The 24,321-nt window shown below is 38.6% G+C and overlaps 1 protein-coding gene across 4 annotated transcripts; it reads right to left on the reverse strand.

The window, feature by feature from the left end:
• Positions 1–4,013: 4,013 nt before the first annotated feature.
• On the reverse strand, positions 4,014–20,014 carry LOC117337282 (vacuolar protein sorting-associated protein 4B-like). 4 transcript variants are annotated; one of them, XM_033898182.1, is made up of 9 exons: positions 19,844–20,014; positions 18,553–18,677; positions 17,771–17,899; positions 16,884–16,921; positions 16,196–16,314; positions 15,055–15,265; positions 14,647–14,775; positions 13,162–13,249; positions 12,315–12,367 (listed from the first exon to the last, which is right to left on the reverse strand). In XM_033898182.1, exons 1-7 carry the CDS (start codon positions 19,858–19,860, stop codon positions 14,734–14,736), a joined length of 681 nt encoding a protein of 226 aa, XP_033754073.1. In that variant the 5' UTR covers positions 19,861–20,014; the 3' UTR covers positions 12,315–12,367; positions 13,162–13,249; positions 14,647–14,733. The 4 variants fall into 4 exon arrangements, with proteins under 4 accessions (XP_033754077.1, XP_033754074.1, XP_033754076.1 ...); XM_033898186.1 differs by lacking the exons at positions 16,884–16,921; positions 17,771–17,899; positions 18,553–18,677; positions 19,844–20,014 and adding an exon at positions 4,014–4,124 and having other exon boundaries at positions 12,230–12,367; positions 16,196–16,315; XM_033898183.1 differs by lacking the exons at positions 16,196–16,314; positions 16,884–16,921; positions 17,771–17,899; positions 18,553–18,677; positions 19,844–20,014 and adding exons at positions 4,018–4,124; positions 16,063–16,079 and having other exon boundaries at positions 12,230–12,367.
• Positions 20,015–24,321: the final 4,307 nt, after the last annotated feature.

A 24,321-nucleotide genomic window follows, 5' to 3' on the forward strand; every position in this document is an offset into this window, starting at 1 on the left:
TGACCTTGAATGAAGGTCAAGGTCATTCATTTGAACAAACTTGGTAGCCCTTCACCCCAGCATGCTACAGGCCCAATATTAGGTCTCTAGGCCTTTTGGTTATTGAGAAGAAGTTGCTTGAATGGAAAGTTGACGACGGACGCCGCGCCACGGCATAAGCTCACTTGCCCTTCGGGCAGGTGAGCTAATAAACAAAAATCATCAAAAGGCCAAATCTGGTAATTTTTACATCACTACCATGTCAGCAAATTGCAGCGCCCGGGTTTAAAGCTCCAGAGTGTCTTCGCTGCCACAGGTGTAGAATACGGAAATGTTTAATTTTCCTATTAAACTATTACCAATCAATAAAATAAGACTTGATCATTTCAAAATATATAATTCCGATAAACTGTTCGATTTAAAGTCATTTCGATTGCGGATTTTGCTGTATATGTTCTTCCAATCCTGTCTTCGGCATTTATTTTCTATAGAAATTATCGTTGCCCGGGTGTAAAATTCATCGACGCCAAGGTGTAAGCACCGGCGCCCGGTCAGTACGATTGAACCCAGACAATGGCTGACTTAAATAAAGTCCACCCGTTAATAAAGGTGTGGTAATAAGGCTGTACCTGTATAAACAGTACTGTAACTGTACATAAAGAATAAATTAAATCTACACTTTTGTACCAACAACATTTAATAAAAATTACATTGAATACAGAAATAAAATACATATACCAATAACATTAGCTAATTCAAATAAAACAACAAAGATATAAACTAATATTCTTAAATGTAAGTTAAATGCTTGTATAGAGCTGAACAATTTACAATTTTACTATATATACTAATTCATTAAAGGCACAGTCTGCCAAGATCTCCCGACACTTCACATTTTGGCATCACATATTTCAGAAGGTCTACAGAATGTAAACAAAAAAGATTGTTATGTTGATTTTGTAAGTTTTCATGAGAATTACTTTCCTATGAATTGAAAATAAATGTACTTTGTGAACTGATGTTTTCAGGGGGATTCAAAATCATATCTTTGGGATATGAGACAATGATAACTATGTACGTGGTAATGTTGGTAATGGTCCGAAATATTATGCAATAATGAAGAAAATTTTAATTAGTTTTAACAACTCTTCATATAACTGTAAATAGTTCCCCTTTTTAGAAGTGGAGGCAAATTTGTCTTCACTTATTTTTCTCTTCTGAAATCTACAGTACCAAAGGTATTCTTAATATCATGTCTAGCACTGAAAATTCAAATAATTCCTAACACGATAAACTATATGACACTTAACATTATTAGTTTAAAAGATGGCTCATCAATTTCTTTTAGAATTTTACAAATTTTGTACCATTTTTTGCTTTGGTTTTCAGTTTCAAAAATTCTGACACTGATTTTCAAAATATGTATACTGATGGTACTTATGCAAATTCCAGATTTGTTCAGAAAATGGCAATGAAACTAAAATAATGAAGTAACATAATATAACCGACACAGAGCCACAGTTCAAGATGGTTCACTACCTACTGAAGTATGGAATTCCTATAGTCATTTCACCAGATTATGAGTTCTATGGACGAAGGACTTATATTTTTCTTGGTTCTTAAATCAGGTCTTCATAATGATTATGGAGTCCCTTAAACTATAGAATGCTATTAAGATATTTTTTATGACAGCAAATTATGAGTACAAGATGTACCACTTTATCATGCATTTTATAATAAAGTTGAAATTTCTAAAAGAGGTGTTCACTAGACAAGACGGAACATATATTATACAGGAGACAATACATTATAATTGTTCACAGGGATTTGGCTCCAGTTACCATGGTCCCTACATAATATATACAATATATATATAGACCATTGGTTGGGAATTCGTTAGTTTTGCTAAGCTTTAAGGTAAATGGATGTTTTTTAACAATGCTATTATACTCAACATCTTTGCTTCATTGTTCCAAGAGAGCTCTACGATGTGTCACACTCACCGAACAAAGTGAGCTCAACGATGTGTCACACTCACCAAACAAAGTGAGCTCTACGATGTGTCACACTCACCGAACAAAGTGAGCTCTACGATGTGTCACACTCACCGAACAAAGTGAGCTCAATGATGTGTCACACTCTCTGAACAAAGTGAGCTCTACGATGTGTAACACTCTCTGAACAAAGTGAGCTCTACGATTTGTCGCACTCTCTGAACAAAGTGAGCTCAACGATGTGTCACACTCAATGAACAAAGTGAGCTCAACGATGTATCACACTCAATGAACAAAGTGAGCTCTACGATTTGTCACACTCTCTGAACAAAGTGAGCTCAACGATGTGTCACACTCAATGAACAAAGTGAGCTCTACGATGTGTCACAATCACTGAACCAAGTGAGCCTTACGACCTGTCACACTCTCTGAACAAAGTGAGCTCTAAGGTGTGCCACACACTATCTGAACAAAGTGAGCTCTACGATGTGTCACAATCATTGAACCAAGTGAGCTTTACGACGTGTCACACTCTCTGAACAAAGTGAGCTCTACGATGTGTCACACTCACCGAACAAAGTGAGCTCTACGATGTGTCACACTCTGAACAAAGTGAGCTCTACGATGTGTCACACTCAATGAACAAAGTGAGCTACACTCAATGAACAAAGTGAGCTCTATGATGTGTCACACTCAATGAACAAAGTGAGCTCTACGATGTGCCACACTCAATGAACAAAGTGAGCTCTATGAGGTGTCACACTTACTGAACAAAGTGAGCTCTATGATGTGTCACACTCTGAACAAAGTGAGCTCTATGATGTGTCACACTCAATGAACAAAGTGAGCTCTACGATGTGTCACACTCTGAACAAAGTGAGCTCTACGATGTGTCACACTTACTGAACAAAGTGAGCTCTAAGGTGTGTCACACACTATCTGAACAAAGTGAGCTCTACGACGTGTCACAATCACTGAACCAAGTGAGCTTTACGACCTGTCACACTCTGAACAAAGTGAGCTCTAAGGTGTGTCACACACTATCTGAACAAAGTGAGCTCTACGATGTGTCACACTCAATGAACAAAGTGAGATCTACGATGTGTCACACTCTCTGAACAAAGTGAGCTCTACGATGTGTCACACTCAATGAACAAAGTGAGATCTACGATGTGTCACACTCTCTGAACAAAGTGAGCTCTACGATGTGTCACACTCAATGAACAAAGTGAGATCTACGATGTGTCACACTCTCTGAACAAAGTGAGCTCTACGATGTGTCACACTCTCTGAACAAAGTGAGCTCAACGATGTGTCACACTCAATGAACAAAGTGAGCTCAACGATGTGTCACACTCTCTGAACAAAGTGAGCTCTACGATGTGTCACACTCAATGAACAAAGTGAGATCTACGATTTGTCGCACTCTCTGAACATAGTGAGCTCAACGATGTGTCGCACTCTCTGAACAAAGTGAGCTCTACCATGTGTCGCACTCAATGAACAAAGTGAGCTCTACGATGTGTCACAATCAATGAACAAAGTGAGCTCTACGATGTGTCACACTCTCTGAACAAAGTGAGCTCAATGATGTGTCACACTCAATGAACAAAGTGAGCTCTATGATGTGTCACACTCAATGAACAAAGTGAGCTCTATGAGGTGTCACACTTACTGAACAAAGTGAGCTCTAAGGTGTGTCACACACTATCTGAACAAAGTGAGCTCTACGATGTGTCACAATCACTGAACCAAGTGAGCTCTACGATGTGTCACAATCACTGAACCAAGTGAGCTTTACGATGTGTCACAATCACTGAACCAAGTGAGCTTTACGACGTGTCACACTCAATGAACAAAGTGAGCTCTACGATTTGTCGCACTCTCTGAACAAAGTGAGCTCTACGATGTGTCACAATCACTGAACCAAGTGAGCTTTACGACGTGTCACACTCTCTGAACAAAGTGAGCTCTAATGCCCAATTAAATTTTATATCAAGAGATTTTTTATATCTATCTTCCTCTCTGACAATTTGTCTGCTCCTAGAACTATTACTACGATCTGTTGTCCTCAGTGAATTTTCTATATTGTTCTAGCTCATCTGCCCTCATGCATGGCTTAGACCGTGATAAACACTTTCGTACGTTGTCCTGGAACAAGAAACACAAATTATTGTCAGTCAACTTAAACACATCTTTCTTACCCTCTTACATACCTGCTACATAAAAGATTTGTCTTTCTTTATACATAATCAATATGTCTACACTAGGATATAAAGAGGACACAGCTTCCAATGAAAATCATTATAAAATTATACTAGAACAGTATACATGTGTTCTGTTACTGATAAATAATTATAATTCCGGAATTTGTGTAACCGGTTTTTATTTTATTAAGTATCCGGAATTTAGTCCGCATTTAGTTTGCTCTTTGTTTTTCCTGTCTGCAAAAACGGCATGGTCGACGGTGTGTCAAACTGTTGAATTTTAGCAATCCCTTGCTTAGGCACGGTGTAAGTCTTTTACAAATATGTTTAATTAAGATGTTTAACAGTCTAATTGTCCAGTGACACCATGCAAAATAGCTGTCAATTGGTATTTCATCTAGTATTTGTAACCAAATTTTCTGATGCGGCGGTACCTATTTTTAGTAACAATAATCAATGGGATTTGTTTTTGTATTTTACAGTTTTTCACCGAATTGTCAACAATGTATGCCGCGTGATAATTTGGTTAGCTGTCATAACAGTGAAAAAACCTAAACAACTAGAATGGCAACACCTACGTGTTCAGACACCCTGTACCAGGGATCCCATGATACCGGTTCGCTGCACCAGCGAGATCAACATAATGACACCACTGAGGAAAAAAGGACCCACAAACCCACAGAAAAGGCTAGAGAACTATTTGAATTAGAAGTTATGAAAAACACTGCGAAACTCTCCAAATTGAACAGAGATATGGACGAGCTTCTCACGACGTTACTGTCAACGGGAACAGACAGACAGGAAAAGGAAGTAAGTTCTCTCAAAGGCACCTACAAGCAATATTTGGCTGTTTCCAAAGAATACATAGATTATTTACATAGACAAAACACTGCGGCTAGTGAACGTGAACTTGCATCACATAAGCTTATTATTAATTCTTTAAAACAGAAACTGAGTGTTGTGCTTGGACCAGAACTGCATGAAAAATCAGAGTGCTTAAGAAGTGCCCGAAAAACAAGACAGTCATCAAGAAACTCTGATAATTCAACAAAAAAATCATCAGCGAGCTTAATTTTAGCACGTCAGAAGGCCAAGCTGGAAGGGGCTAAGGTTGGCATGGAATTCGCAGCGAGAGAAGCTGATTTACTTAAACAGAAAGCTAAGATACAGGCGGAGACCCTACTCCAAAATGCAGACATTGAAGCAACACTGAAGACCTTGAAAGCTGAACAAGAAACAAAGGTGGCTAGTGCTGAAATGAATGCTGTAATGGAAGAGCTAGAAGATATCTTGGAGGACGGGCACTCAGATGTGCCGGAATCGAGCATTTATCAGAGAACGGCTAATTATGTACAGAACCAATTGAAAATTAATACCTTTTCGCATTCTGAACACCCTGTCTATGCTCAAGAAGCTCCCCCGGCTGCATATGTTCAAGAAGCTTCCCTTGATGTCCATGCTCGACGAGCTCTCCCTCAAGTTTATGCTCAAGAAGCTCCCCCAGCTGCCTATGTTCAACAAGCTTCCCTTGATGTTCATACTCGACAAGCTCTCTCTGATCATGTCTTTACTCAAGAAGCTCCCCCGGCTGTACATGCTCGACAAGCTCTCCCTCAAGTTTATGCTCAAGAAGCTCCCCCGGCTGCATGTGTTCAACAAGCTTCCCTTGATGTTCATACTCGACAAGCTCTCTCTGAACATGTCTATACTCAAGAAGCTCCTCCGGCTGTACATGCTGGACAAGCTCTCCCTCAAGCTTATGCTCAAGAAGCTCCCCCGGCTGCCAATGCTCAACAAGCTCCCCTTGATGCTCATGCTCGACAAGCTCTCCCGGAAGTCTATGCTCAAGAAGCTCCCCGGCTACATATGCTCGACAAGCGTTTCCCGATGTGCATGCTCGACACGCTCTCGCTGAAGTTTATCCTCGACCAGCTCCCAAAGCTGCCCATGCTCAACAAACACCCTCTGATGTTCATGCCAGACAAGCTCTCCCTGCAGTTTATGCTAAACAAGCTCCCCCTGATGTTCATGTTGGACAAGCTCTTGAAGAAATTTATGCTCATCAAGCTCTCCCTACAGTTTATGCTCAACAAGCACCCCTTGTACCAACAAAAGCTTATCCTTATGTGTTTGATGTACCCGATGTACAAGCCCGTCAGTCACCTAGAGTACAAACAACGACTAGTTTGCACAGTCCATCTTTTCAAGACACATACCATTCGGATCATCAGGCTACTACAAAGGAGCTTTCCAAGTATTTAATAAAACGAGAACTAGTCACTGATCGTCTCCTTAAGTTTTCTGACAAACCTGAGACTTACCTATCTTGGAAGGGCACCTTCAAAGATGTTATTAAAGAAATTGGAGCTAAACCGTCAGAGGAGATTGATTTGATGATTAAGTGGCTGGGGCCGCAGTCAAGCTCTCAAGTTGCTAGTATTAAAACGGCAAACGCTGGGAACCGGGAACGAGCCGTGTCGAAGGCATGGGAAAGAATAGATAGCTTTTACGGCAGCCCAGAAAGAGTCGAACACGCTCTTAAACAGAAACTAAATAACTTACCAAGGCTAACCTATAAGGATAAAGCCAAATTCTTCGAACTCTCTGATACGCTTAATGAAATCATGGCTGTAAAAGTCCCCTAAAAGATGACGAAAGATACAGCGCCCTCCTTGGGTACTTCGACACATCATTAGGTGTAAACCCTGTTATCCAGAAACTGCCTGCCAACCTCCAGAACAAATGGCGCGATAGGGCTGTAACGTTCAAGCGCACCCACAATGTGGCGTTTCCGCCCTTCTCATACTTCTGTACCTTTATCCAAGAGTTGGCAGCAACTTTGAACGACCCAGGATTTGATTACATATCTACTGGAAATACTGACACCAACACCCCAGCTTCACATGGCAATGGGAAGAGATCCCATATATCCGTACGTAAGACGGCCGTCTCAGGTACTGATCACCAACAAGATAAACCTAGGTGTTTGATTCATAACGCAGGACATTCAACAAATGATTGCAGATCATTCAAAGCGAAACCCATTAGCGAACGCAGAGATTTACTGAGGAAACATGGAAAGTGTTTCAAGTGTTGTGATGGGAAACATAGGAAACAAGATTGTAAGGAATCGGTCAAGTGTGACATTTGTAAAAGTGTAGATCATGCGACAGGAATGCATTTTGGCCGCAGTTCTATGGCGCCTCAGAATCATGGCGGGGAGGAGAAAATAAACACAAAATGTACTGAAATTTGTGGAAAGTATTTTGAGGGAAAATCATGTGCAAAGATAGTTCTTGTAACTGTACGTCACAAGGCCAGTAACCAAGATCCTACACTAGCTTACGCAATTCTGGACGAGCAGAGTAATAGGACACTGGGTAGAAAAGAACTCTTTGATACTTTTGATCCTCATTCAGCACCAGAGAACTATCTTTTATCTACATGCAGTGGTAAGGTGGAAACAAGCGGTAGACGTTCCACTGGATTTATTATAGAGTCCATAGATGGCACTGCTTCACTGAAACTGCCAAATGTTATTGAGTGTGATGCTATCCCCAACAACAGGGAGGAAATACCCACACCGGAAGTGGCCACCAACTACCAACATTTGGTGGATATTTCAGACTGTATTCCACCTCTGGCTGTCAACGCTGAAATCCTACTTCTAATCGGCAGAGACCTGCTGATTGCCCACCACGTATTAGAACAGAAGGTCGGACCTCCGGAACAACCATACGCTCAGCGACTCCATCTCGGATGGGTAATCGTCGGGGAGTCTTGTTTAAATGGACTTCATGCACCTACATCTAAAGCAAACGTCCTGAAAACATTATTGAATCCTACACCAGGACCAGACTCAATCTTAAGGCCGTGTGACAGTAAGATCTGTGTTTCTGACATTTTCCATCGTACTGAAAGGGACAACAAACCGGGAAGGTCTGTGGAAGATAAAAACTTCTTGTCATTGATGGAAGACCAGATGAAAAAGCATAAAACGGGTCAATGGATTGCACCACTTCCTTTTAAGGAAAACAGATCGCGCCTGCCAAACAATAAAAAACAAGCCATGGAACGAGCCAAAAGCCTCGATGAAAGCTTGCGTCGTAACCCTGTCAAAAGAGAACATTTCCTGGAGTTCATGAAAGGCCTGATTGATTCTGGCCACGCGGAACCAGCTGCGTCACTTAATCCGGAAGAGGAATGCTGGTACTTACCTTTGTTTGGGGTATACCACCCACAGAAAAAAGACCGAATCAGAGGTGTTTTCGACTCCTCAGCAAAACTTCAAGGAACATCTTTGAATAACATTTTAATGTCGGGGCCAGACCTGATCAACAGTCTCATCGGGGTCCTTATGCGGTTTCGGAAAGAAACGGTGGCAATCACAGCGGACGTGCAACAGATGTTCTACTGCTTTTTGGTACATCCAGACCATCGCAGATACTTACGCTTCATTTGGCACGAAAACAATGATTTGAACCAACCTTTAGTAGACTACCAAATGAAAGTCCATGTGTTCGGGAACAGTCCGTCGCCGGCTGTGGCCACTTTCGGATTGAGGAAAACCGCCGATGTCGCTGAACAAAAATACGTTACGGACGTCAAACACTTCATTCATCGCAATTTTTATGTAGACGATGCGTTATCCTCCGTTCCTTCTGTAGAGGAAGCCATTGACCTCATGAGTCGTACATGTGCTGCACTCAAGGAGTTTGGTGATCTCCGCTTACATAAGATAGCTTCCAATTCAACTGAGGTGCTGCACGCATTCAACACTGACGATCTAGCCAAGGAATTGAAAGACTTGGAACTTGGAACAGTGGGACTTCCATCACAACGCAGCTTAGGAATACGCTGGGATCTCCAATCCGATGAGTTTACGTTTCATGTAGAACCTGAAGAAAAACCCTTCACCAGACGATTTGTCCTTTCTTGCGTTAACAGCATATTTGATCCTTTAGGTTTTCTTGCACCAGTTACAATAGCTGGAAAGGCAATTCTTCGCGAAGCAATGTCCGATGGAGCAGATTGGGATGAGCCATTACGAGCGGATTGTCTGCACAAATGGGAACAATGGAAGCTGTCATTGCAACATTTACAAAATGTGAGGATCCCACGTACTTACGGCAACATGTCTATGAGCAAGACTGTAAAAGAAGAACTTTGTATTTTCTCTGACGCCTCAGAAAAGGCGATTGCCGCTGTTGTCTACATCAGACTCACTGACTCAAATGGGTCTCAACGCCTTGGATTTGTGCTAGGAAAGGCAAAATTGGCACCCAAACACGGGCATACTATTCCAAGGTTGGAATTGTGTGGCGCCGTTTTGGCCACAGAACTGTACGACACCATTCGCGATGAGATGGACATAGAATTTGATCGTGTGCAATTCTTCACTGACAGTCGAGTTGTCCTCGGATACATCCGGAATGAAACTAAACGTTTCTTTGTCTATGTGGAAAATCGTGTTGAGCGTATTCGCAGAAGCAGTCGCCCCGAAGACTGGAACTACGTCTGTTCAAAACTCAATCCCGCAGATGAGGCCACTCGGTCAGTGCCTGCGGATCGCCTCCAGAATTGTATGTGGCTCAACGGACCGTCTCATATCCTCATAGATGAACCTGACTTGGGAGAGGACACTGATTATCCTCTGGTCAGCCCCGAGGAGGATATCGAAATACGTACCTGCAAAACCGAGGTTGAGGAAACTTCAGAACAAAGATTCGACAGTAGCAGATTCAGCTACTTCTCTTCTTGGTACCGCCTTGTTAGGGCTATCACCAATGTGAAACACCTCGCTACTAGATGGACAAGGACCATTAGGGGCCAGGATTCCAACCATTCTGCTACGCATGACTCTAATTTAGTCAAACGGTCTAAACAGGTCATTGTGAAAGTTGTTCAGAGTGAAGCTTTCCATAAGGAGATACAATCGCTCAGCCACGGAAAGAACATTCCGAGAAATAGCTCAATTCTCAACTTGGATCCATACCTTGATGACGATGGTCTTCTTCGTGTTGGGGGACGCCTGAAGAATTCCAACCTTCTGAAGTGTCAAAAGAACCCAATAATCTTGCCCAAGGCACATCACGTGTCTAAACTCATTGTTGCGCACTATCACCAAGAGGTTAAGCACCAGGGTCGATTATTCACTGAAGGCGCAATTCGCACTGCTGGCTATTGGATAGTTGGATGCCGTCGCTTAGTCAACACTCATCTTCGTAATTGTGTACGTTGCTTGAAGTTGCGTGGAAAGCAGCAGTGTCCTAAAATGGCAGACTTACCTCCAGAGCGGCTGGATCTTGCACCGCCCTTCACATATGTTGGAATAGACGTTTTTGGACCGTGGACTGTGGTAACGCGAAGAACTCGTGGTGGTCAAGCACATTCCAAGAGATGGGCTGTAATCTTCACGTGCCTTGTAATACGCGCGGTGCACATTGCAGTCATCGAAGAGATGACAACCTCAAGTTTCATAAACGCTCTGCGTCGGTTTACCGCGCTTCGTGGTGAAGTAAAATTCTTACGTTCAGACTGCGGATCAAACTTCATCGGAGCAGCAAAAGAACTCAATGCTACAGTTATCTATGTTGAAGAGCCAAACTTACAAAGCTTCCTGACAAGAAAGGGTATCACGTGGAGGTTTAACCCCCCACATTCCTCACACATGGGGGGTGTCTGGGAGAGACTGATTGGCATCAGTCGGAGGATTCTGGATTCACTGCTGTTGGATGTGCAAAGTAAGAACTTAACACACGAAGTTCTTGTAACCTTTATGGCCGAGGTTTGTTCGATTATTAATTCAAGACCAATAGCAGGTGTATCTGCCGATCCAATGTCTCCAATGCCTTTGACACCCAACACGCTTTTGAGTTTGAAAACTACTCACACGGTAGATTTCGAAACCGTCCAGGGTTTCACTCTCAAGGACATTTACAAAACACACTGGAGGTGTGTGCAATTTCTAGCAAACCGCTTTTGGAAAAGATGGCAAACAGAATATTTGTCTAACTTGCAAGAGAGAAGAAAGTGGAGAGAAGACAGTAAGAATCTCCAGGAAGGCGATGTGGTGCTGATGCATGATAAAGCGGTTCACAGGAACGAGTGGCCCATGGGCATTGTAAAAAGGGCCATACCTAGTGAGGATGGCCGTGTAAGGAAGATTGAAATTTGCGTGGGAGCCGATAATAAGGTGTATTCGAGACCAGCCTGCGAAGTTGTGCTTCTTGTGTCCAAGAACTGAAAGCGCCTTTTCTTGCCTACCAGAACTGAAGTTGTGTTTTCTTGTGTTCAAGAACCAAAGTGATAAACCCACTACATGTAGTCGGGCCGAGACAGTATAATTAGATATTTTTGATTTTAGTTAAATTGTTGGACTAACCTGTGTATAATTAGTGTCATCATCTTCGTTAATTGTGAAATTGATGATTTCTTGATTGTAGATACATCTACAAACTTTATCAACCTGAGAACTTTGTGTGGCAACTTTTATTATTTTATAAGGTGATATAGATATATCAGACGGGGAGCGTTCTGTTACTGATAAATAATTATAATTCCGGAATTTGTGTAACCGGTTTTTATTTTATTAAGTATCCGGAATTTAGTCCGCATTTAGTTTGCTCTTTGTTTTTCCTGTCTGCAAAAACGGCATGGTCGACGGTGTGTCAAACTGTTGAATTTTAGCAATCCCTTGCTTAGGCACGGTGTAAGTCTTTTACAAATATGTTTAATTAAGATGTTTAACAGTCTAATTGTCCAGTGACACCATGCAAAATAGCTGTCAATTGGTATTTCATCTAGTATTTGTAACCAAATTTTCTGATGCGGCGGTACCTATTTTTAGTAACAATAATCAATGGGATTTGTTTTTGTATTTTACAGTTTTTCACCGAATTGTCAACAATGTATGCCGCGTGATAATTTGGTTAGCTATCATAACAACATGCATGAACAATGGTCAATATATCTCAGCTTTACTTATATATATGATATGTAATATACAATGGCTGCCACATCAAAGTTTTACCTGTATACCGTACTTACCACTGTGAAAGGCTTTACGTAAAGATCGTTAGGCTTAATATCCATCCACTGTTTTGCCTTTGCCCCCGGATCAGAGGACGAACAAACTGACTCCATATCCATCATCTCGTCTGGTTTATCCACGGACTGATGTCTTTCCTTTAAACAACAAAATATAAAGGTTCTAAGTATTCCAGTTTGAAACATACATCGTTTTTACCTACGTTTGTCGGTCATGATATTAACAAATGTCTTTTGACACATACATGTATCATTTTGTAAAATTTGGTCAAATGATGTGGCCAGCAATTCAGATCACAGGAAACACACAGACCATATATATGTGTATTATATTATCAAGGGTAGTAACTTCCAGGCAGACAAAACTTTTCAAAATTTTATTTTTGATATATTATCTGTGGTAAATTGAATTTTATCATATATCAACGTGAAGAAAAAAAGTTAATGTTAATCTGTCATACAAGGTTTTGAACAAAGAAATGTGCAAAGTATTGATCAAGTTATGGCATAACGAATTTGAAAAAGTAGTAGATTAGGCTAAATAGACAAATATCCATTCATTGGATTCATGAGAACCCGGTTGCTAATGGGTAGGTAATTATCAAGGACAAATACATATATTTCATGCTTGTTTTGCCATTTAATATTCAAAATACCCTACTGACATATTGACTGACCTGCCTGTGGTGTAGAAATTGGATTGAAATCAACAAATTTAAACCGCGTATATTTTTTATTTACCCGCCATATTGACTATACTTAAACATATAATTGTCTATAAAAAAAACATAATTCTTGTCTAGTATTCTCTTCATACTACCCTTGATACTATTAGAATTTAGACCATTTTGGGGGATTTTAATTGTGCCAATTTATAATACTCTGCAGTTCAGCTACTGAATATCAGACTACATGTATGTGGTAAAACTCACCATCCGGAAATGTGTTGCACGCTGTATTTCTCTCACTGGCTCCAAAGCAGCATCTCTCATCAGAACAAGTATATCTGATATGGTGTATCTATATAACAGAAAAGTATGCTTTATCGATATGGTATATCTATATTATAACAGAAAAGTATGATTTATTGATATGGTATATCTATATTATAACAGAAAAGTATGATTTATTGATATGGTATATCTATATTATAACAGAAAAATATGATTTATTGATATGGTGTATCTATATAACAGAAAAGTATGCTTTATCGATATGGTATATCTATATTATAACAGAAAAGTATGCTTTATCGATATGGTATATCTATATTATAACAGAAAAGTATGCTTTATCAATACCTTATAAAACAATTGTTCTTATGTTGTATTTAACCCTAATATCCAATTTAAGTTTCGATGAAATACTTAGCATCAGTCAAAATCAAATCTTATCCATTTCAAATGATTTACCTCAGTCTTAGTATCTAGATAAGCACATACAGGTATCCACCCTTAATATGCCAGGGATTACATTCACTTTCGTTTCGCTCTCTACACACCTGATAAAGTATGCCAAGACAAAATCGGACATAACCAGCTATTTTATTTTTGTCAGGATAAAAAGAACTGGACTAGTTGCTCAATTGAGGCATTTCTTCGAAAGTTTACTGAGGAGTGACAATCAAGTTCAAAGCCAGTCTGTTAAACGGTACGGTGAGCTCAAGAGTTGTTTGATGTTTATCAAAGGATTAAACTAGTCTTTTGTTTGTTCACAAGATGAAGGTGGCTGAAACTTCAGTTTTGTCATGACATATTCCAAAGTTGCAGAGAAAAGGACGAGGTATTCTGGAAAGGGTAAGCACCTTCTGATTCACCTCAACATGAAAATCTGGTCATATTCGGGTTTAGTAGTATCCTCAATAACGAGAATCAGGGTGTTTACCATTACAACAGAACCACTAGGCATATCATCAAACAACAAACGTCTGAATAACCCACATAAACCTGGAGTCACTTTAACTTTCAAACTTTATCTCATTTCTCTTCACAAGATTAGATGTACAGAGAAAATCATATTTACAAACAAAGCAAATTTGATGTGGAGGACAAATCATGAGAATTTTTGAACCATAATCTTTATAAATCTACATAAATTTCTGAACTTTTTCACATTTTTTTGTGTTCATTATTTCTGAAAATTTAATATACAATTGGTAATTTGTATACATACTTATCAAGGTACATTTTTCTTTCTGTATTCAAATAAGGACATTTCAATAAATAGTGGAAACTCGTCTTTATCTGTTAACTAAATTGTTTAAGAGGGCTCAATCTGCAGAACACTAGGAATCCTTATGAAGTCCAGTAGATAAACCACAACACACATATGAACTGGGCAGGACGTTGGTTCTTGAATATATCTTGTCTGGTTTTAACTTACATACTATTTTTCAGAAAAAAGATGGTATACATTACCCCTCAGTGTGTTTAGCTAATTCCTCGACCTCCTCTTCAGTGGCAGAAGGTTGAGCATTCATTTGTGTCTTGAATAGCAAATAACGACTAGAGTAATCTGGCATCGGAACATACACTAGGGTCGGGAAGCTGGAACAACATAGTAACAAGTTGTCACAAAAAAAAAAGATTAAGCATTTCTTCCTAATTAACCTGTATCTGATGAGTGAATCATGCTTTTATCAATTTTATTGGATAATTCACTGTCGGAAACCCACAAGACTATAATCTATCTTTTAACTCATGGGTTTCATGACAATGATGCATTGAGTTCATCTTAAGACAAATCAAATGAACTGCAGAGAGGTTCATGTTAAATTTTCCTAATCAACTGAAATTTTCACCTCAGGATGTTCAATACACACTTACCTCTTTTTCAACATCATTTGTTTGTTGAGTAACCATGGAAACCTTGTCATGGCGATGACAGGGATGGCAGCAGTCACTTTTGATTGCATGTGCTGGAAAAGTACCTCTCTGGCCTCTGTAGTTTCCCTCATCGACAAACACTTCAATGTCCTCCATCAACACGATACAGGGCTGATTGGCTACAGCACAAGCAAACACTGCTCTCACAAATCTGGAAAAAAATTAATCAGTGAGATTGCTTATTTTCAGGCTTCAAATTTGTTAAACATACAGCTGTCATTTCAAAATAATTCTAGACAAGCATCAATGCTTTTCAACCAAAATAAACTTTCTATAAAAGTATTAAATCAGTACATGTGTTATGATGTGAGGTGGGAGAAGGTTGGCAAAGAAATTTAAGTTTTTTAAACCTTCATAAGATCTTCCCTATCACTGAAGGGAATTTGATGCGAGTAGAAAAAGAAATTGATTACTATATATGGCTTGTACATATTGTCAAATATGGTCTCTGTCACTCAGCTAACATACTAACGCTTTGGTTTAGTTTGTGGAGCCATAGATTATCATGCCAGAAACACATGTTTCTGTTTGGGGCTTTGGGCGCTCAACAGAAACGTGTGTCTCTCTGTTCTTTCATACTCAAACGAAATGGTATTGAGATTGATTCTTGATTGGGATTTGTAAAATATCAAGAAAAACAGGAGTAGTACTTATATTGTATTAAAACTGTCACTTAGCTGAGTGGCAATGTGAAAGAACAAGGAAACACGTTCTTGTCTAGTGTTCTGACAAACCTAGGTCTCCGGCATGATAATCCCTCGCTCTACCAACTGTACCAAAGAAGCATGCTCCATCAGCCACTTACTCTTTCATGTTACAGAGCTATAGACAATTCTGGACCAGCTGTCTATAACTTACTGTGCTTGATCCTTGACCATTATGGAACCACTATCTATAACTTACTGTGCTTGTTCCTTGACCATTCTGGAACCACTATCTATAACTTACTGTGCTTGATCCTTGACCATTCTGGAACCACTATCTATAACTTACTGAGCTTGATCCTTGACCATTCTGGAACCACTATTTATAACTTACTGAGCTTGATCCTTGACCATTCTGGAACCACTCTATAACTTACTGGGCTTGATCCTTGACCATCATCCTAGACATCATGGAGTAGGAGTTGACAATCATCAAGCAGGCCCGTGACTCCTTGGCCAGGGCCTTCATCAGCATAGACTTCCCACAGCCAGGGGGCTACAGATAAATAGTGAAATAATGTATGGTTCACAGCCAGGGGGCTACAGATAAATAGTGAAATAATGTATGGTTCACAGCCAGGGAGCTACAGATAAATAGTGAAATAATGTATGGCTCCAGGGGAGCTACAGGCAAATAGGGAAATTATATATATCTTGCACCTGAGGGTCACTACAGTCAAAAAGGGAAATTGTGTTTGTCTCACATCCTTGGGTTAAAGGCAAATAAGAAGATATTGTATGGATTGCATCCCGTAGTTGCTACTACTGCTTAACAAGTTAACATTTTGCGTTTTGGGAGTGGGACGACTAGTTTGCCCTTTGTATAGTGTGACTGGTTGGGGTGTCTGGCTGGGTGTCTTTGGCAGTATGCTTCAGTGAAGTAGCACTAATAAGTCAACATTGATTTCATGCTATCACAAAGAGACAAACATGAACATACCACAGCCTCCCAAAACACACAGATATACTCCATACGCATGCATCTCGTACACACTGGAGGTGGTCCTGAAATGACCATAGTTGTTGATAGGACATTACACAATACAAACCAAATTAAAAACTTACCCCATACAATAACACATTTTTTGTGGTATTTATTCTTCCTGAAATGTTGAAAAGAAAAAAAAAATGATTTCATTTCATGCAAATAATACATATAGATCTGAGGAAAAATAATTACATTTCAACAGCAAGAATTACATTAGCCTCCCAAAACACAAAGGTATATATAAAATATATAACTCATATTGCAACCAGGTTCAACCAAGAACTTTAAATTCTATTCACAGGTACGTATACGTTCCATTTCTTGTAGGGAAAAAATCAATTGATCTTTCCCCACTTCATGAAACAAAATTCTTACAGGCCTATAATCTGAAAATGTCACTTGATGGTACTAACAAGTCACAACAGGGTCATGTCACCACTTCAAGCAGCATAACTACATCATCAATTGTGTTGACATCATTTGTTACAGTGCATTTTATGCGCCATTGATAACAACATGATGTACAAGTATTTGGCTCTACATTGCAGTTATAAATATTTACTGACAGAAGAGTGTGAGAGAAGAATGACTAATCGCTCCTATGTGGTGTAGATAATAGGTAGATATATCTCAATCCTAGGAATAAGATTGTTAAAGGTCAGAACTCAGCAAAGCCTCAAGCTTAACACAAAGTATTTTATCCTCAGATACCCTTGTGCACATCACATAAGGGCAAGATGTACAACATAATAGTTTATGGTTCAAAAGGAAAAACTGTCTTAAAATTAAATCAATTCATTGGTTTATTGAAAAATATGGGTTAGAGTGACATTATAGTGAGTGACAATCCTCAGATGTACTTCAATTCTCATAACTGTTGTGGACGAAATGTGGCGATATAACGAGGGTAGACTGTAGTGGTTTTGCGATATGTGTCAAGTTCGTGTGGTCTGGAAATTCTTACCTTCAAAGAGATGTGGGAACTTAAATGGCATCACCAGTTTTTCATTCAAAATAAGTTTTGAATTGTTAAGTCCGCAGAGATCGTCCCATCCTTCTGTGATTTCATCTGGGTGAATTATGGTCACTGATCCTGATAAACAAAAGTAACAAATATAAATATATAATTATCTATAATTCTATCTGAAACTGACTTTATTTTCTCCAAATATCATCATTTTGATTTTGGAATGGATTTCAGGTTTAATCAGATATTGTTCTTCTGTTTACTACACAAAGACCGCTACATCTGGGATCTTTGTCTGCCTACATTTTACATTTTGTTTCTTGCTGTGGGCTCCCTTTCTTCACCTGTCCTCATGTACATGTATCCCGGCTGATGCGAGGATGTCATATCCTAAATGATTTGTGAAATAAACTGTTGCAATTGAGGAAACCGAGTGGACGGACTGACAGACGACCAGATAAACTGGTAGGAAACCTATAGCCCCCTCCACTGGTTTCATCAGAAGGTGAATAATAAGTTGTTGTGAGGATGGACACAAAACAAATACCGTAAGCATTGTACATCCCAAGGGCCCTACCCACAAGGAAAATATTTAATTTTGTATGATTTAAGATTCAATGATTTATTATGATGCAAGCATTTATACACAAACTCTAAACTGCATAGGAAATGATCACATTTAACTGGCCAGTTTACAGTACTTTTCCCAATTCCTAACACAGGTCATTGTTCTCATGATAGATTACACTAATATATACCTGAGATGTTATTTCTCTTACCTCCTTGGTAGAAGTCCTCAAATGGTTTCAGCTGCAGAGGTAACGGTGGATCCTCCAGGTCCTCTGTACTTGGCAAGTCATTTAGTGCTTCCACCATTTCCTCTGCTCCTCCTGGGACCTGATCACTGCAAACAGTTGCATCAACCATAATCAGGTCACATATGAATACAACATCACACATAACTTACAAGTGGTTTGCTCCTAAAGGCATCCCCACTTATTCTAGGAAAGAGGATAGGTGGACTTAAACTCACTCAAACTCAACCTGTTTCAGATAAAAAGAAGTACCAACTTTATTTCCAAAATAAAATCTTCCATTTCTCTGTAATGCTTTTTATTACAAACAATTTCCCCCCTTGTCCCATGAATGTACCACTCAGGAGATTTAATAAATGGTGGCCCACCTGCAGAATTTAGGATTTTCTTCTGTTTAATTTTATACCAATGTGGAGTTCCTGAAAAAAAGCAGAAATGATCTGCTGCCCGTAAAGTTAACATTCCCTTTCTTTACTGCCACTTTTTCATTCTGCTGTTTGTTTTTCATTGGTAGTAGGTGTCACTAAAGTAACGACAGTGTCACGGAAACAGGTAAGTCACCTGTCCTCATTATTGCATGGGGTTCATACAAGTGTTATATGACCTGGCTGTTGTAAGGTTGTTATATGCACATCCCAACAAATACACAGACACGACGTACAAAATGTACCTGTCATCAAGGGAGAATATCCATTTAATTTAATTTTTTTTACCAGGTCTCCACTCCCAGCCAGATTTCACTGGGAATATAGAAAAAAACTCACAAATACCTGCTACATGTACACTTGTACATGCGTGTACTACAGTACATGCGTGTACTACACAGAAATGTGTCTGCCCCCCCCCCCCCCCCCCCCCCCCCCGCTTCAATTTTCCCATAATCCTGAAGTTACTAAACCATATAACACCCCACTGAGCTAGATTAATGTGGCACAAAAAATAGTCAGTGAGTTAAAAGCTAGTGTGTTAAGTGAAAACGCTGTTACACTGATTAAATCATTAGACATTTGATGTTACTGTACAGTCTAACATAGTTACTCGTCGTGCAAGTTCACGTTCAATTTAATAATTTATTCTTGCAACAAAAATGATATAAACAAAATAGACGTTTGATGTTTTCATCTGATTATCATTTCATGAAAGATGCACGAATGAATGAACTGGTCATGGGTGTATCAATACAACTTTTGACCCGGAAGCGAACAGGTACTACATGTAACATCGTTCCGTTGAAACTACAAACCAAAGTACTTACCAATTTGATTCAGCCATTTTGTATTATCTTCTATCTGAAGTAGATTGTATCTACTTCCACTGTTTCGTCGGTTCAATTGCGTTCCCTATCCTAATATGCCATCATGAAACAACCGTTTGCAACGGATATTGCTCCAGACGCCAAAAAGTGTTCCGAACATGTACAGATGCAATGTTTAGCGAAAACTCCTGAGGTGATCCAAACGTCTCAAAAGTTCTACTTTCATTTCATCTTCGCACTTTTCCGTCATCAATAACGGAAACGCCCGACTGAAGTGTAGACGAATTATCAAGTTGCGATTGCCACTTATTTTGTGATGTCAGAGAAAATAACGGGTTGTGGTGAATTGAATTAATTACAACATTACCAATTATAAATACTCGTCGTACATTTTAGTGTTACATATTAGCAAATTGGTGATATAATTATACTTTGTACGTCTCTGAAAATAAAGAAATAGATATCTTATACCGTATAGCTTCATGTACAATGTCATCAGAAACAAATGATAGTAAAACATTTTAATTAATATAATATAAATACATCCGACATGTAACCTGGATGAACTGGAAATAGAATATCCACACTACAAAATCTTAATAACATCTTTGAAAGTGTAAAAATAAAATATCAAATTTAATATGTTAATATTTGATCGTAAATTGACGAACTGACGAAGACCAACATATAGCTTACAGACTAAAAGAACAACCAGATTTTTGTTTCAAGTAAAAACTGAACGACTTTTCTTGAAAGACAACCAACACCTGCATAATTTCCTCCCAATATTCAATGTTAATCAAGCCTCCTGATCACTTAATTACTGTCCACTTTCTTAGTTGGCGTGTTCTTTCTTTGTCATTCAACTATATTCACCTTCTTTAATTGTTATCACCTAGATCTTCTACCGAATGATTTACCTCCCTCATCATACTTAGTATAATGTCAATTGTTGTCACCTAGATCTTCTACCGAATGATTTACCTCCCTCATCATACTGAGTATAATGTTAATTGTTGTCACCTAGATCTTCTACCGAATGAGTTACCTCCCTCATCATACTGAGTATAATGTCAATTGTTGTCACCTACATCTTCAACCAAATGAATGACCACTCAGTATTCTGAGTATCACGTCGACTGTTGTCATGACTACCAATTGCCGAGCATTACGTTAAAATAGGTTATTGTCAAGAATATACTATATGATATTTCGAAACAGCATGTTAAATTCTTCCTACAGCTCGCCTCAGAAACTTTCAATTTTGTCATAAACTAGCAAATTCGGTAAAAAACCGAAACTCACTTTTTTCGTCCTGGACTCGGTGATACGAAGGACCTGGGCGATGTGTATATCTAGGAGCCGACAGGGGAAAGGGGAATAGGTCTAACGAAATGTCAAAATTGACCGAGTTGGAACAATTACCCCATAATGCAATCAATTTCATAATTTCCAGTGTATACCAATGAATAAAAACATGACACACAGCTAGGTTATTACACCAAACCTCAGGGACAAAAGTCCATCAACAGTGTCAACCACCCGTCATCTCGAACACTTACAGTACCTTTCACTCTAAATTCACGGTGGTTTCCTCCAGGGTATTAAGACCCCTCGCGCGCTTCCATCCGGGCCAACAAGGGTGATGAACATAAGTTGGTATAACTTGTTTCGCAATTGTTCTAAAAATAAATGAAAAAAAATACAATTACATTGGCTTACTGTAGTATCCAACCTATAACTGGCTATTCTAGCGTCATTTCCAGTGTTTCGTCCTGTCTGTTCTTAATCGATTTCAACTTATTTCTTGATTATGATCCAAGATATTCTTCATGTTATCATTGAACCCATTTTGGTTGTTTTTCATTCACTTTCGTTCACAATTAGTCTTTTATATCATCTTATTACGTTCTGGCTGGTATCAGCCTTTAGCTGTTATGTCTACATTACATCTAAGTAAACGCGGATGTTATTCAGCTTATATAAAATTGACCGACATTCCAGTCATAACGGTTGTCATCTAACCCTTAGTTCCACTGATACCGGCTATACTTGGTTTATCATCCAACCTTCCTTTAAATCATTCATCAGTATCAAAATGATATAATAGAAACGTACCTAGGCATCTTAGAACCTGCCCTGTTTGTCTTACTGACATCGAGGATGAATATCACTTCATTTTTAAATGCCCGTTGTACAGTGAGCTACGAATCAAATATATTAAGCCCTGTTACCGAATAAATCCCACTGTCTTCAAATTAGTTATATTTCTATTGTCTGGTAATACAAAAAAATTGTGCAATTTAGGAAAATTTGTTCATCATGCAAACATATTAACAGGAAATTATTTAGCAGAAAATAAGATTTTGTATGATTGACCCTGGAAATATTTATTGTAATTTAATGTATGCAAATCTTATATCCATGAACTGTATCAGTTTACGATTAATAAAGAATTGAATTGAGTAATATTATAACATCTCGAGTGATTCTAAATTAAGTTACAAAGTAATGTTAAAACATAAACAACTATATAATTTATTATCTATTTGAACATTTCTGCTGATTTTAATCACTCAATGTACGTTTGTCCGTTGTTCAAAGTAAAACGTGAAACCTAAACAACTTTCTGTAACTAAATGTATCTGATTGAGAAATCTATAACTACAATAGCTATACAGTTAAAAGCAACTGAAGTTAAACAATGAAATAAAACAGAGCTTTAGTATACACTTGTGTTTTTGTGCGTACTAAAGGACTTATCCAATACACATTTAAAACTGAATCCAATTCTATTTGGTTTATACTATACCGCTTTGTGTATCGACAATGTAAAATGTTCACAGACCTAGAATATAAGGAATTTTATCGATAATCCATACGCCCGATCTAGTCCAACCAATCATCATGTGTGTTTTGAAGATCGGTCTTATTTACTATATGTAAACATTGCTTTGTTTAAGTTTAGAAAAGACTTAGCAAATATCTTCTTCTGGATATTCTCAACACAGTGAGACACTGTTAATTCTATATATGCAAAATGGATATACAGGGCGTCCGGTAGACCCTGAGTAGGATGTTTTTGACTCCTCAAAATATCTGACTCTCTCTGACATCTACTTTGACCCTTAATATTTCTGAGAAATAGAGATTTGTCTTCTGAAATTGCTTACCCTCAAGGTCAACTAGATGTCATGTGATAGATATTGTCATTTATAAGGCAGCACGGTTGCATCTCTTGAAAAAAAAGAAGAAAAAAAGAGCAAATATTATTTTCTGGACTATTCTCAGCAAAGTGAGATATTGGTAACTTAATATATACAAAATGGATATTCTTAGTTATTATGGAATATGATTTGAATCTCGTTATTACGGATGGGTGAATTAAAAACAAATGAATATTGGTTATGTCTATGTGATTTCGTCGCTTCATGTTATAAAGCTGTACCTACTGCCCTCATTGCAAAATTCGTATATGTGATCTCATCTCTCATCTACCTGCCCTGCAGGCAGGGCGTAAGAATTGTACCTGCTGCTCCCATTGCATGATCGTAAGAGGCGACTAAATTTGGGATCTTATCTTTTCTCTTCTTTCTTAACAACTTTCTTCTTCCTAACGTTATACAAGTTCAAGATACCTTATCGGACCAATTTACTAACAATTGTCATGAATGAGTAAACTACATGCTTCAGCTCAAGCTAAAGGATCCGTGCCAACTGTGTCATCAATTAGTGTTTATATTCTAACTAAATACATTTTTTTGATATTAGCATAAGCTGCTTAAGCCGAAATTAATCAATGTCTGTTGGATAAACCTACCATGTACTAAGTTTTTTGGAAACGCTGTTATAAAGATATCCAGCCATAATTTCACAATTTCAACTTCAACATACAACGACGTTTCCGTGCCAAATACCATCAATATAAGAAAAAACATGTATATCATCCACTAACCTATTGTAGTATGTCACTATTATAAAAGTAAATTTTAAATCATTATTGGTGTAAAATTAAAATGAAATATTAAGGGAATACATTACCTGACATTGGAGATAATGAATTTGTGATAGAATTACCTCCCATTGTGCCTTAAAATTAACATTAATGAATTTAATAATTCTTAATCACCTGAACGCCGATGCGATCCTACTAACTTTAAAATGGATAATTATAGCTAAATAAGATGGAATTTTCTAGCATATTTTTTTCTCCAATTTAAGGACCAAAAATGAAAAACAGTGTTTTGAGTAGGCTATTCGCGACATAGTGTAAGTTTTATCGCCTCCGTAAGCATTGTGCGGAACTAATCAATCAGGCCGATAACAATTACCCGTTATTAAAGTTCATGTATACAAATGTCATTCTCCCACGGGGCTTGAGAAACAAATACCTATGTTGTATTACCTGGCCGCTAGAGGGCACGCTTGTCGCTGTGATCGTCCTTTAGAGAATCGATCAAGTGTGGCGACGTAACAAA

This window comes from Pecten maximus, chromosome 11 (genome assembly GCF_902652985.1).
Source record: "Pecten maximus chromosome 11, xPecMax1.1, whole genome shotgun sequence".
NCBI classification, from domain to species: Eukaryota; Metazoa; Mollusca; class Bivalvia; order Pectinida; family Pectinidae; genus Pecten; species Pecten maximus.

Bases quoted from the DNA above. Each gene is read 5' to 3' on its own strand.
- LOC117337282 (XM_033898182.1), bottom strand. The intron at 16,922-17,770 runs GTAAGAATTTCC...TCAACATTTCAG, and splicing joins GTTCCCACATCTCTTTGAAG to GAAGAATAAATACCACAAAA. The intron at 15,266-16,195 runs GTAAGTTATAGA...ATTTTTTTCCAG, and splicing joins ATGGTCAAGGATCAAGCCCA to ATTTGTGAGAGCAGTGTTTG.